Source organism: Mchenga conophoros, linkage group LG6, assembly GCF_057382185.1.
Source record: "Mchenga conophoros isolate Kocher_MC1m ecotype Shallow Benthic linkage group LG6, M_conophoros_male_GT1.1, whole genome shotgun sequence".
Classification (NCBI taxonomy): Eukaryota; Metazoa; Chordata; class Actinopteri; order Cichliformes; family Cichlidae; genus Mchenga; species Mchenga conophoros.
Window position 1 is genome coordinate 5,794,857 of NC_140531.1, and position 14,945 is coordinate 5,809,801.

The 14,945-nt window shown below is 41.5% G+C and overlaps 1 protein-coding gene across 2 annotated transcripts in view; it reads right to left on the reverse strand.

Annotated features, from left to right (window-relative positions):
* LOC146571953 (glycine receptor subunit beta-like) overlaps positions 1-14,945 on the reverse strand; it is an 80,325-nt gene that overhangs the window by 50,090 nt on the left and 15,290 nt on the right. For both annotated transcript variants that reach the window (XM_085275969.1, XM_085275970.1), the window contains exon 3: positions 5,022-5,128. In XM_085275969.1, the coding sequence (XP_085132095.1) occupies positions 5,022-5,128 (107 nt within the window). The remainder of the gene's footprint in view (positions 1-5,021; positions 5,129-14,945) is intronic.

The window sequence follows — 14,945 nt, forward strand, 5'->3', positions numbered from 1 at the left end:
AAAACATTTTCTACATGCTGTCTACCAAAAGACACAACTCAGCAAGAAACATGTATATTCCTCCCACTGACCTGCCCAACTCTATCCATTATCAGTATAATATTTTACTGCCAAAAAAACAGTAAAACAATCTCGTGAGCAATGTCATATCTAGATAACTAGAGCAGAAATTGCCAGGCTGTAAATACTGTTGAACAGCTAGCAATGCATACACATATTCTAGAGTACTTTAAGTATAAGTAGTTTGATAGCATCTCTTCTTTTCTGTATCCATCTTTCAAAGCTTGTCTTTAGCCTCCCTCCTTTTCTGGCCCTATTTAATGATTTGCTTGCACGAACAGAGCTGCTAATGTTAAAGTCATATCCTGCATTCTTCACTGGCTCGTGTCTTTATCAGTAGTGGCTTTCAAAGGGTAGACTTACTCATAGCAGTGACAGGACATTCGCTCTCCCTACCCCCACCCCTTTTCAGTGAGTGCTTGAATTACAGTGCCTGATAGGAAAGCTGTCACTCGAGCAAGGATTTTCTTTTTAGCCACTATTTCATTTTCTCCCACTCTGAAAATGCATTCCTTATTGCTAGTAATGGTGTTTGGTGGTTGATTTTATACACCTGTGGCAATGTGGCTACACCATCTCTGAATCGAGGAGGGGGTCAAAGGGTACATCTGTCACCATCTCACAATGCTGTGATTGCAGCCATTCCCCAACTCTCTGTGAATGGTACTCATGGCCATTGATCAGTGGTCTTTGATCAATGGTCATGACAATTTCCATATTAATGAAGAAACTGACCTCAAAGCCCATTGTTTGCCAGTGGTGGTAGTTTCAGTCATTGTGCAAATGTACTGTTTATAAGGTTGGAAACCTGCAGTCAGCTGAGATTGAAGAAGTCAGTTGGATGAGTGATGAAACGTTTCTCCCACTGAAAAATCCATGCCCATGTGAACAGAATCAACTTTTTGGGATTTACTTGCCTGATTGAGCATGCATCAAGACAAGGCTGACATGGTTTGGGCATGTACAGAGAAGAGATAGTGGATGGAAGGAAGGAACAAAAGAAAGAGACCTCAGAGGAGGCTCATGGATACATACAGAGGGCTGATGTGACAGAGGAAGATGCAGAGATAGGATAAAATGCAAGATGATCTGCAGTGGTGACCCCTATAGGAAAAAGCTGAAAGATGTTTGCACTATGAATAGTTGAAAGTGTTGAACTTTTTTCTTTTTTTGATACTTTATTTTTATGGTTTTTTTTAAACATTATACAGGGGAGATAGAAAGTATCAACAAAACAGAACATAAAAAGATAAAGAAAAAAATGAATAAAATAAAATAATAATTTAAAAAAAATGGACTGGAAAAAAATTGACTTTTTCCTATAAATTAAAGTAAAACTTTTTTTCACAGAACTGTTGGACATCATAACAATTTAAGTTCAATGGTAAATTTCATATCCAACTTTTTTTCTGCTTTGTTTTTTAATATACAGGGTGGGCCATTTATATGGATACACGGTAATAACATGGGAATGGTTGGTGATATTAAAGTCCTGTTTGTGGCACATTAGTATATGTGAGGGGGCAAACTCCTCAAGATGGGTGGTGACCAGTGTTGGTCAAGTTACTTGAAAAAAGTAATCAGTAACTAATTACTTATTACTTCCCCAAAAAAGTAATCCAGTTACTTTACTGATTACTTATTTTCAAAAGTAATTAATTACTTAGTTACTTAGTTACTTTTTAAAAACACGATTTACAACCTGAATAGGTGATAAAGTGATAGATCTTTCAGCCCAATTCTACTTTTTCTGCATAATCCATCATACAAAATGTAATCAAATGGAAAGGTCTCTTTTTTTAACTTGTTTTATCAGTTTTAATCTTTTAACTTTATGCATCAAGCAAAAATTTAATTATATGCAACATTCTCTGACTTGAATAAATTAGTTTAACATTTAAACCTATTTTCTACACATTCCAGCACATAAAATAAAATATTTTTTGTGTTTACACTCACTCTTTCAAATAGATGCAAGTAAAACACAGCAGAAAATAAATAAAGTCAAAGACTCAGTGGTCCTGTTGCTCTATTTTCACCTGTAAAGCAGGACTGCGGTAGGCGGAGGTTTACCCTGGTGCAGGTGTGCCGCGGTCAGTTGAAGAATCCGCGAGTTTCTCTGTGAATTTCCCATTACGTCGTTGCGCACTCGGTGCTTGCTTGGAAGTTTAGGGGGGTTTTTTTCGCTGTAAAAAGAAGTTTTCATCCCACGCACGATGGACGCTAATGTTTTTGTCACTTTTTATGGAATCAAACTCAAAGTAAGGTCAGTACTTCCACGCTTTAAACGCTGCATGCTCATACTCTCTCCCACAATCGATATGTGATCCATTGTTGATCTGCACACAGCTGTTGTCACTAACGGCGCACTCGCTTACATCACTGTTGTGAGACATTCTCGCAAAGAATCACGGTTTTAGTAACGCAGTAACGCAGCGTTCCTACGGGAAAGTAACGGTAATCTAATTACCGTTTTTGCAATAGTAATCCCTTACTTTACTCGTTACTTGAAAAAAGTAATCAGATTACAGTAACGCGTTACAAGTAACGCGTTACTGCCCATCTCTGGTAGTGACCATGGTGGCCATTTAGAAGTCGGCCATCTTCGATACAATTTTTGTTTTTTCAATAGGAAGAGGGCCATGTGACACATCAAACTTATTGGTAATCGCACAAGAAAAACAATGGTGTGCTTGGTTTCAACTTAACTTTATTCTTTCATGAGTTATTTACAAGTTTCTCTTTGTTCACAGCCATTGACATGTTGAAGAGGTTAACACATGAGGAGCGAATCTAAATTGTGTTGATATCTGGTGAACGCAGTAACCGGGTCATTGCAGCAGATTTCAATGCAAGACACCCTACGAGACCACCCATCTCCCATGCTACAGTTAGCAAACTGCTTGCTAAGTTTCGTGAAACTGGTTCAGTGTTGGATTTGCCAAAATGTGGACGCAAGAAAAATATCACTAATGAAGAAACATCAGTGGCTGTCCTAGCTTCATTCAGCAAGAGCCCACAGCGTAGCACTCGCCGCACGTCACTGGAGAGTGGCATTAGTCAAACATCGTTTCGGCGGATATTGGCTACTCACAAATGGCACCCTTACAAACTCCAGCTACTGCAGCATCTCAACGAGGATGACCCAGATCGGCGCACAGAATCTGCAGAATGGGTAAATCAAAAATTGGAACAGGACCCTCAGATCACGCAGAAGATTTTGTTCAGTGATGAGACAAACTTTTATGTAAATGGTGAAGTTAACAAACAAAACCACCGCTATTGGTCTGATACTAACCCACATTGGATGGATCCTCCAAGACTGTTGGAACAACAAAAGTGATGGTTTGGTGTGGTATATGGGGTACAACGATAGTGGGTCCATTCTTCATCAATGGAAACCTCAAGGCCACTGGATATTTGAAATTGCTACATGATGATGTGTTTCCCTCTTTATGCACTGAAGCTGGCACGTTCCCTGAGTTTTTCCAGCAAGATGGTGCACCACCACATTATGGGTGCCAGGTCCGAGCATTCCTAGATGAACAGTTTCCTGGAAAGTGGATTGGTCGTCGTGGGCCAGTTGAAAAGCCCCCAAGGTCTCCCGATCTGACTCCCTTAGACTTTTATCTTTGGGGTCATCTGAAGGCAATTGTCTATGGTGTGAAGATACGAGATGTGCAGCACCTGAAACTACGGATATTGGGTGCCTGTGCTGGCATTTCTCCTGCGGTGTTGCTATCAGTGTGTGAAGAGTGGGAGAAGAGGGTTGCATTGACAATCCAACACAATGGGCAGCACAATGAACACATTTTACAAGTGGTCAGAAACTTGTAAATAACTCATGAAAGAATAAAGTTACGTTGAAAACAAGCACACCATTGTTTTTCTTGTGACATTACCAATAACTATGATGTGTCACATGGCCCTGTTCCTATTGAGAAAACAAAAGTTGTATCCAAGATGGCCGACTTCTAAATGGCCACCATGGTCACCATCCATCTTGAGGAGTTTGCCCCCTCACATATACTAATGTGCCACAAACAGGACTTTAATATCACCAACCATTCCCATGTTATTACGGTGTATCCATATAAATGGCCCACCCTGTATTTTGAAAGCTAGGATTTGTTTTTTTACTTGTTATGTTGTTAGGTGCTATAATCTGTTGTAACCTCTGCTGCCCTCTTGCTCACGTTTCTCTTCAAAAAATAGTTTTAAATCTCAATGTGTCATAGCAGTGAATAAATAAATGAAGAATATATACAAACAAAATTCACTCAAATTCATGATTATTTTATGGCATATCATAAGACATAAATCACACTAATGGTAGTTATCAGACATAAGAGAGTCAAAAAATGTAAAGTATTTACCTGAACTTTCATAAAGAGATTTATAACGATAGATTTGTATGTGTTACTTATCATATATTTAACATACTTTCCAGATTCTGTCCAGTCTGCATTCAGCTTTCTTTTCATGATACCTGTTTGAAAAATGGGGTCCTTTAGCTAAAGGTATCCCATTTAATAATCATTTTATAATCAATATATGGTATTAAACAATGGGACACTGTCTGTACTGACAAACTGTTTGAAATCCCTACACTTTTCATATATGGAAGGAAAAGCATGATTCAAATTTACTATAATAGAGGCTTATACAATCGTGCCACAATCAATAGAGGAGCTATCATTAACAGGTGGGATTGATAGGACTTGACCAATGTCACCATGCACATCTGCAATAGAATGTTGAAAAGGTTTATGGTATGTATTATGCATGTGTTTTATGTCAGGAATGTCAGTGTCATGACCATTTCAACATATTTAAACCAAAGTCTGTCTTTAAACAAAAGTCATGAGTGCAGACTTTGCATGTATTTTGGGAAATGTGTTTTGACTTGATGAAAAGACAAATGTAATTCTGCATGGTGGTTGTATACACTGGAACTTTACCTTGAAAGTTAGGTCTTATTCTTGGGTCATAACTGACCATCAGACGATTCAAAATGTTGGAGGTAGAGTTAGCTGGAACCTGTGCCAAATCTTCTGGAGACAACTGCCTGTTAAAGAGGATGATATTGGACAATAATTAATATGATTTGAGCAGATGACAGATAAAAGTAATGTAAATAAAATAATTTAAATCTAAAATACTAAAAGTGTTAGAAATGATGGTTTCTTGATGGATACATATGACTTCATACTTCTGGGGGTGCCACAAGCAGGCAGCGGCTGATAGTGCTCCGGCTAATTCAGTGTCCTTGTAATCTGTAAGCTGAGGACCACCAGGTTCAGTATTTTAAAGTTACATATAACACGTTCACTCATCGATTCAGACAAGTACTTTTTCTGTGCTTAAGTGCTTTCTAGCTAACATTCATACTCTGATTAATGCATTGTGACGCAACTTGGGGTTAGTATTTACCAGACAAAAAAACAGTCAGGGGTTAAACCACCAACATTCCAATTAGTGGATGACCTGCTCTGCCATCTGAGATACAGCCACCCCTGTCCTAATGGTCTGAGTGCATGTGATATACACTGTGAAAACCCAGACAGAGCATACTGCATCCTGGCAGTGAGCTACCTCCTGGTCCACCAGTGGGAAGTGACTGTAGCTCCATAAACTGAGATAAGTTGAAGTCAGATAGAGTCTTTGACAGAATGCAGGGTTAGAATGGGGGTCCCTCTGCTCTTGAAGGGGCTCTTTGGAACTGAGAACTCTGTCCCACCTGAGTGGAACATTGTTTTTCTGCAGGGAGAAGAATAGATGGCAGTGTGTCAACTCCCTGGATGAAAAAAGGCTGACCTCTGCCCTTCCAAAGTGACTACCTGAGGACAGAGTCTCCACTCTCGAGGACTCAGGCCCCCTCTCAACATGTCTGCCACCACATGCAAGGGCCCTGGCACATGAACTGCTCTGAGTGAGTGGAAGAGGGGGTGAGTCAACTGCCACAACCCAGTTGATACCTTGCAGAAGAAGGGAGATCCTAGGCCCCCCTGGACCTGACCCTTCTTGAGCCCCTAGTGCATCTGGACAGGCTACTTTGCATCTCCTCTGTCAAGTCTTCCAAGTCTGCTGCAATAGTTGGCCTCCTACTGGGCCAACATATCTGAAGGGTTAACTGGCAGTTCAGCATTAGTTAGAAAGCCATCTATAACCTTGCAGTTCCTGCTGCCGCAGGTGGCTTTGCTGAGACAGGCTGAGAAATGTTCTTGGTCGTGCATGTTAGCAAACCTCTCCTACATAGAGAGGACCATCTGTGCAAAACAGTGGGTGATTCATATTGTCTTCACACCAGGTATTTTAAGTCAGGCAGAGGCTGCAACTCCATCTGCAAGGGTCGACACTGTGTGGGTTCCTCAAACTCAGATGTGAATGCCACAGGGTTCTCAGGTTAAAATCCAGGGCCCTGGTTGCCCTACCATTAACCTCAGAGACAACTCCAAGGTGAGCGTGTGAGCATATAAATATATCTGCAAGCAATGCACTGGCTAGGGATCACAACCAGAATCAGAACAGAAAACAAAATGAAATAGTAATCCTGGATGCAGATTCATTAAGTATTGTGATGAATCTAAATACAGATGTGGAGTTGAAGCACTGGTCCTGTGATGCAGTCAAAACAACATGGACCTGAATACTCTCAAAAGCCCAGATAGGTTTGCAGAAAAAACATCATTAGTACTTGCTCTCGATTCAGGATTTGTAGAAATCTGAAGTCAGGAAACGACAAGACAACAGTGCAGACCCATCACACCCTGGTCACAGACTGTTCCAATTTTTCTCCTATGCTAGGTGCTGTTGAAGCACTGTATGCCAATACAGACAGACAAGCAGATATCTGTTCTGTTCTTTCTACTGGCCATACTCACATAATATCTGTACTGAAATAACATCCATGATGCTAACCAAAGCATGTTGTTTGTTCACACACTCACACATATATATCAGAGGCTTGGGAGCTTGAGAGTCCTACGCAGTATTGCTGCTGTTCCTAGGACTGCGCTGTTCTGGAAAGAGATCTTGGATGTGGTTCATCTATCACTATGGCTGTCTTCCTCTGCTTGTCCACCACTACTATGTCCGGTTGGTTAGCCATCAACAGGTTGTCTGTCTGTATCTGTGAGGAAACAGTTTAAGAGCCTGAATGCTCGTAAAGCTCCCAGCCCAGATGGTGTGTCTCCTGCCACTCTCAGACACTGTGCAAACGAGCTGCCCCCAGTGTTTTCTGGCATTTTCAAATCCTCACTGCAGACATGTCATGTGCCTGCCTGCTTCAAGTCCTCCACCATAGTCCCTGTCCCCAAGAAGCCAAGGATCACTGGTCTAAATGACTACAGACCTGTGGCTCTGGTCATAAAGTCTTTTGAGCGCCTGGTTCTCTCCTATCTCAAGACACTCAAGGCCCCCCTCCTGGACCCTCTGCAGTTTGCATACAGAGCAAACAGGTCTGCAGATGATGCTTCTGCCTTCAACACCATCATTCCAGACCTTCTCCGAGGGAATATGCCTGATCCCATCTGCCGGTGGATCACTGACTTCCTGACAGACAGGAAGCAACATGTGAGGCTGGGGAAGAATGTCCCGGATTCCCAGACAATCAGCACCGGCTCCCCTCAGAGCTGTGTTCTTTCTCCTCTGCTTTTCTCCCTGTAGACCAACTAGTGCACCTCCAACCACCAGCCTGTCAAGATAATTAAGTTTGCAGATGACACCACAGTTATCAGACTCATCTCGGACGGGGATGAGTCTGCCTACAGGATGGAGGCTGAACTCGGGTGTCCTGGTGAGGCCGCAACAACCTGGTGCTGAATGCCGAGAAGACAGTGGAGATTATTGTGGACTTCAGGAAGCAAACATCCCGACTCCTCCCCATCATCCTGACTGACACCCTCATCACCACTATGGACACATTCTGCTTTGTGGGTACCATCATCACCCAGGACCTCAAGTGGGAGCCCACCATTCCCTCCGTCATAAAGAAGGCCCAGCAGAGGATGTATGTCCTGAGGCTGTCAGGGTCCTGGGTATCCTGACCCAGCATGTTTAGTTCTTTGTGATTTTTGTATTATTGTACTTGTGTGAGTTATTCTATGGTTTCTAGTTTCGATCCCTTGCCCTTCATGTTTCTCTGTGTCCCCTCTGTTCTGTGTAAGTCTGTGTCTGCATGTTTGAGTTTCCCTCTGTGTCTTTCGGTTCTTAGAGTCCTCTGCCTTATGGTTTATGTCTCTGTGTTTTTTAGTTGCTGTCTCCACCGTGTCAAGTTCGCGTCTGTGTTTGATACTTCCGTTTTACTTTGTAGGTCCGTGTCTTATGTGAATGCGTCCTGCTTTGCTTGTCTCGTCAGTCCTGATTTCTCCCAGCTGTGCCCTCCTTCTGTGTCTCATTCCCCTCGTTACTTCCCAGTGTATTTAAACCCGGTGTACCCTGAGTTCTTTGTGTTTAAACCTCGTGCCTGAGTGCCTGCATTTTGGGTCCAACTCCTGCCTGCCATACGAACAGTCTCTTCCCCTCTGCTGTTGGACTCATGAACAATAACCATAAGACTGTTCCCACCACTTGCTCAAACACATGACCCTGTATTGTGCTCTCTGTACCTGTTCCATTTTTGCACTGATCATCACCTGCATTCATGTATATATCAACCTGCTTAGCACTTTTTATTTTTATTTAAATGTTTCTCTTATCATATGTCTCGCACAAAGTACCGCAGCAATTTCCTAATGTTGTAAATCTGCTCAGATCTACTCACTCAGTTCAATTCACCTCAATTCAATTCAATTTTATTCATAGAGCATGAAATCACAACAACAGTCAGCTCGAGGTGCCTTATATAGTAAGGTAGATGCTACAATAATACATACAGAGAAAAACCCAATAATCATAAGACCTCCAATGAACATCTGCTTAGGCTTGTGTGTATTATATATATATATATATATATATATATATATATATATGCATGTATGTATATGTGTAAAAATAAAAAAATATATATATATATACATATACACGTGTGTGTGTATATGTATATATATATGTATATATATATATACATATACAGTTTTTGTTTGCTACATGGATCATTTTAATTCATGTTGGTGTCTTTCCTTTCGTTATATTTCTTAAAGAGTTCAAAATGTGTTAATTACATAAATAAAATGTTAATTTTCTCTGTAGCACTTCATGGATTTCATAAGCAACACACGTTAGTTGTTCAAACAAAGCATAAAGGTAAAAAACAATATATACAGTGTTATCTTCATTTTAGATGTCAAAAAGTATTTGCGGCTCCCAGTGTTTTCTTTTGCGTGGAAACCAGGCCCAAATGGCTCTTTCAGTGTTAAAGGTTGCTGACCCCTGGTATATATTATTGTTGGGTCTACCTTACAATATAAAGCGCTTTGAGGTGACTGTTGTTGTGATTTAGCACTGTATAAATATAATTGAATTGAACTGAGTATTTCAACGTTTACTGTAGTAATTTTTAACACTCGTATATCCATACTTCTACTACGTTTCTGTACGTTTACCACCTCTGCTATCTAGTTATAGAAGACTGAAGGAAAATTTCACTCCTATTGTTTGTTTAGATTGTGGCTAATTGGAACAAAGAAATCCCAATGAGGATATGGGCCTTGAAAATGTTTTAAACTATATGTAAGGAACAGGACTTGAGTATTAGCCAACAGTTGCTAGTTGCTAAGGACTAGGATTTAACACGCTGGACTTATAAGTCAGAACAATGAATTTAGAGATCTTTATAAGGTTTTGAGTTCAGTGTTGAGTGTTAGGATCCGTACATTTCATTTTTTTAAATGAATGCTAAACTTTGCTTAATGGAGCTTTACAGCTTTATTGGATTTCTGTTGTCACTGTATACATCATGGTAGAACCAGAGACACACATTTCATTTCTACAGTTTCTCTTATGAAAAAGTCTTGATTTGAGCTAAATACTGAATTACTTGCCGTATTGAATTGCATGGTCTCTGCTCCTAGCATGGGCATACAGATTTTCTTTCATTTTTTCACTGTTACAGATTAGCAATGTTAAGTCACTGATGGGCTCTGTTCAGAAACAAAATGTAGGACACTGGTATATACAAAGCATCAAACTTAAAATATATGAATGGCAATACTGACAAATAAGTGATTATATTATTAGTTGCTATAAGTGGCTATAAGTAAGATTTTAGATCACATAACAAACATAGGATTTTAGAAATCTTAAAAAAATATTTACGTTAATCAGTAATAATAATAATAATGGATACTTTATTGATCCCCATGGGGAAATTACTTGTTTTTCTCTGCATTTGACCCATTCACTCTGTGAAGCAGTGGGCAGCCCACTAAGCAGGCGCCCGGGGAGCAGTGTGTAGGGACGGTACCTTGCTCAGGGGTACCTCAGGGTAGCCGTTAAGTGGATTCGAACCGCCGACCTTCCGATCATGGGGCGACCACTTTACCTACTGAGCTATCCCTGCCCCATATGGTGTTTATGATAAACAAGTTACTGTACACGTAGACTTGTCACGTCCTATGACCCTGTGTTTGTGTTTTTGGACTTTTAATTTCTGGGGGTTTTTTTTTGTTTGTTTCCACTTCACTCATTACCTTAGTTTGCCTGTGTTCCATTACGTTGTACTGTTTTTCATGTCGTACTGTGTTACTTTGTATTATGGGGGTTTATCCAGCTATATTTATATATGTTTATATATAAATATATGCGGTGGCCCCTAGAGACAAAACACGTACAAACTCCAAAACACATTTCTAGCATGAACTGAACTTCCAAACTTCCAAAGCAGAGCTACCTAGATGACTTAAATTACACAATTGAAAGCATGAAAGCATATGTGTATTGTTTGTGTATTTATACACAAGCATTCACATATAGTCAAATAATAAAAAACAAAAAAGTTTATTTACCTGTTATTACCAGATCCGGTCGTTGGTACTTGCTGGCTTGTGTAGCCACTAGGTAACAAAAGCTCAACACTGCCCCTAGCATCCTGGAGCACTTCTGTTGTCATTGTACTGTTTTGAGTTTTTATGTGCTTCTGAGTTTTTACGTGTTTTGGAGTTTGTATGTGCTTCGGAGTTTGTGCCTGGTGGACAAAAAATTGGTTAAGGGTTCCCCGAGCTTTCACGCCCCTCATGTTCTTCATGTGCCCACCACTAGAAGCATGCCTATGGAAAAAGTGCGCCGGCACACAGTGCAGTGCGCTTTATAGGTGTTATCGTGCACTTTCCCAGCCAGGTGTTTTCCTTTTCCCATTCCTCCCTGTACTTTTGCAGCCTATTTTTCTTTCTCTGAGGGGAACAAACATTGCTGCTCTAATGCTGGGCTTACTGGGCTTAATTCTGGCCCATTTTGAGATGATTTTTGAGTCGTGCGACCGATTTGGTGATTGGCCCAATTTTGGCCTTCATCGTGCACAGTGGCGTGTCCAGCGGGGTGGCCTGGGGGGGCACAGGCCACCCCCCCAACCAGACTGGCCACCCCAGGTGCCACCCCGAAGCTAAAACAATAAAATTTAATGAATTATCAAATGTACGATTATGGTTTCACAGTGAAGCTCAGATATCCGAGGGTAACTGAATGCAGCACCGGCTTCTGCAATATGCGCATCATGTTAGCAAAGGTAGGAGAGCCAAGCACGAAAGACGGCACCGCAGAAAACGTTTTTTCGGCGAAAGATTAACAAGTTAACATAGCTGGACTAGCCATCGGATGTTTGCATGGTGGGCTGATGACTTATTAGGGGCGATCGTGGCTCAAGAGTTGGGAGTTCGCCTTGTAATCGGAAGGTTGTCGGTTCGAGCCCCGGCTCGGACAGTCTCGGTCGTTGTGTCCTTGGGCGAGACACTTCACCCGTTGCCTACTGGTGGTGGTCAGAGGGCCCGGTGGCACCAGTGTCCGGCAGCCTCGCCTCTGTCAGTGCGCCCCAGGGTGGCTGTGGCTACGATGTAGCTTGCCGTCACCAGTGTGTGAATGGGTGGATGACTGGATGTGTAAAGCGCTTTGGGGTCCTTAGGGACTAGAAAAGCGCTATACAAGTACAGGCCATTTACCATTTATTTATTTTTTTTGTAACGGCATGAACAATGAGAAGTGGTGGATTGGCCACATGCTGGCCGATGTGTAAAAATAACTCAGTTGTTTGGTGGTGGCTATGACGGAGCTTCCACAGAGGCAACAGGTGGATGAGGGAAGGTGAGGCAGGAGGAGAGACCCGAGGCAGCCGCCGGTCCAAGTGTCAGGTGAACTGAACTTCAGGTAAGAAGTTATGACCTGCAGTCTATCTGGGTCAGATATAAACCAAGTTTAGGTGCAGTTTATTTTCATTGTGCTGACTTTTTACAGTCAGTTACAATACCTCATACTGCGTGAGCTAGCATGAGGAGTTTCTATACAGCTGTTCAGTTGCTATGATGTTACTGATAGTGAACTTTATTTTATTCATAAGGTTAGTTAGTAGAGTTGCCAACAGCTCCTTAAAAAATGGAATGGTCCCTCATTCAGAGAAAATATTACGCGTTTCATATTGAGCTGAGAAGAGACGCAGTTTGTCCCGTACTTCAGCTAGGATGGAAAAAGACACAAAGCTGGAGTTATTCTGTCTTTGCAGCTGCCTCTTCTATTGCTACTTCAATCATGAAACTGATCAATGATCAGCTGATCGTCTCTCTTGTTTGTTTATCGCCCACTTTGCGCCATGAAAGAGGAAACCAGCGGATGTCGCGCTAAACAACAGCAGCACGTTTAAGCTTGATCAGCTGTTGTTAGAATTTATTTAATATTAATTTCTAGTATCAGCTGATGTTTGCTGGAGCCACAGCTGTAAAGCTGCTGGTCATGATGTCGGTTTGGATATGTGGTGAGAGGGAAACATGAAGATGAAACCAGGAGATGTCCTTACTGAATCATCAGAGCTGAACAGGTGATGGAGAAACAGGTTTACCTTTTAGGTGACATGAATGAGTTGAAGGGAAGTTATGAACTGTTTCTGAGAGACAAATAACACCAGGATCCTTTTCTAAGTAGCTGACAGCTGGTAACTGTGCAGGGGCGGGTCTAGCAAAGTGTTGCCAGGGGGGCAGGTAGGGCATTAACAGGGAGAGGGGGGCACAAAGAAATACTTTTCTTTTTTATTCTCATTTAAAATATCTCGCTTTTATTAAATAATTATCTAAATCGTACAACCAAAGTTTTTATCTGACATAAAATGTATAGAAATCATACATATACCAAAAAGACAGTGTACATCACTGTCACAACAGTGTTTGTTTTCATTCAAAGGCTTTATGGCTTTAATACCTGGTGGGCCGGTCTGTAGTCAAAATGCCCAATTTTCTGTCCCAGTCCAGCCCTGCAGGTTAATACTGGCAGTGTCACCATGCCAGCTGACTGGATTTCATCATCAGCCAGTGTTGTTCTTTATCAATATTACCAAAGTTTACCATAACGCAGCATAGAAAGTATTTACTTGCTTTCAGGTTTTATTCAAATGTTAGTCTTTTCATTTGTTTCCCCACTTTTTTCCTGTTTCAAAATCAAACACCAGTTTGTGAGAAGATTATCTTCTTTTTTTTTTAACAGGCATTGGCTAATTTGCCAATTGTATGTCAAAAATGTTCATATTTTAATATTCAAAAATGTTTTTGCCCAAAACATATGTGCACTACATGTCAGTAAAAATACTATGCAAATATTGATGTCCTTGAATGCTGAGTAAACACTGACTGATTGTATCTCTTGTACTTTATCAACGCAGTATCTAAAAACTTTGCACCGTAGTGGTTAAAATCTCATTCTAATAAGAGTTAAAAGCGCATTCGGTTATTAGGTTTACAGGGTTATTGAATTATGGTTAACGGTTGGTAGAATTGTTTTTAACATTATCTGCCAATTACATCTGCCACCCTTCTCCAAATCTGTGCCCCTACCTGGCCCCCCCAACAAAAATTTTCTAGACATGCCACTGATCGTGCGTCGTGTAGTATACGTGGGGTAACAAGAAGCGATTAACACCTCACGACCAGCTCCCGATCATCAATCGCTCGTGAGGGTGTCACCACAGCCGCTCACACTGCTCACGGGCAAACACGTAAACGTCGGTGAAAAAGACGAAGCAGCACGGCTGTGCGGCCTGTGATCTGGACACAAGCGATGGAGGCACAACTTGTAGAACTTTGGAAAGCTCATCCGAGCCTTTTCGATGTGGCATCACAAAATTATCACGACCACAACAACCGTGAAAATAGTTGGATTTACATTGCTGCTTAATCACAGCTGCCTGATCAATGTTTTTCATTAGCAATTTAGCAAAGTTGATGGTGGTGGTGTGTGTGTCTGTGAAAGACAGAGAGAGAGCGCGAGCGAGCGACATAATTTCTGTTATAACCTTCATTTTATGGAGGCACAGTGTGAGCACTCAGGTCGCATCAGAGCATCAGGCGGTATAGTGTGAGACCCTGCATCGTGACCGACCAACTTCTAACCTCTGCGAGTCAATCGTGCAGTTTGAGCAGGAGCTGAATAACGTGACTGAAAAAATCGCACAGTGTCTGCTCAGCTTTAGGTGTACTGTCGTCCGAGACTTGCACCGCAGTGTCGGCGTTTGTTTCCCTGTTGGCCATGCTTCTTGTTGTGGTCATCTGTTGTCTTCCGGTATTTTCTCCGCAAGCGACCTTTCCTCGACCAATGAGATGAGCGGTAATCTGAATTGTCATACTCAAATTGTCATAAGTGTGGTGTCAGCTCATTGGTCACAAAGCAGGAGAGGGGCTGGGAATTATGATTTCAAACAAAGCGTTAATTCCATAAACATTTATAGACTACTTTTGATTCTCACTGTATTACGG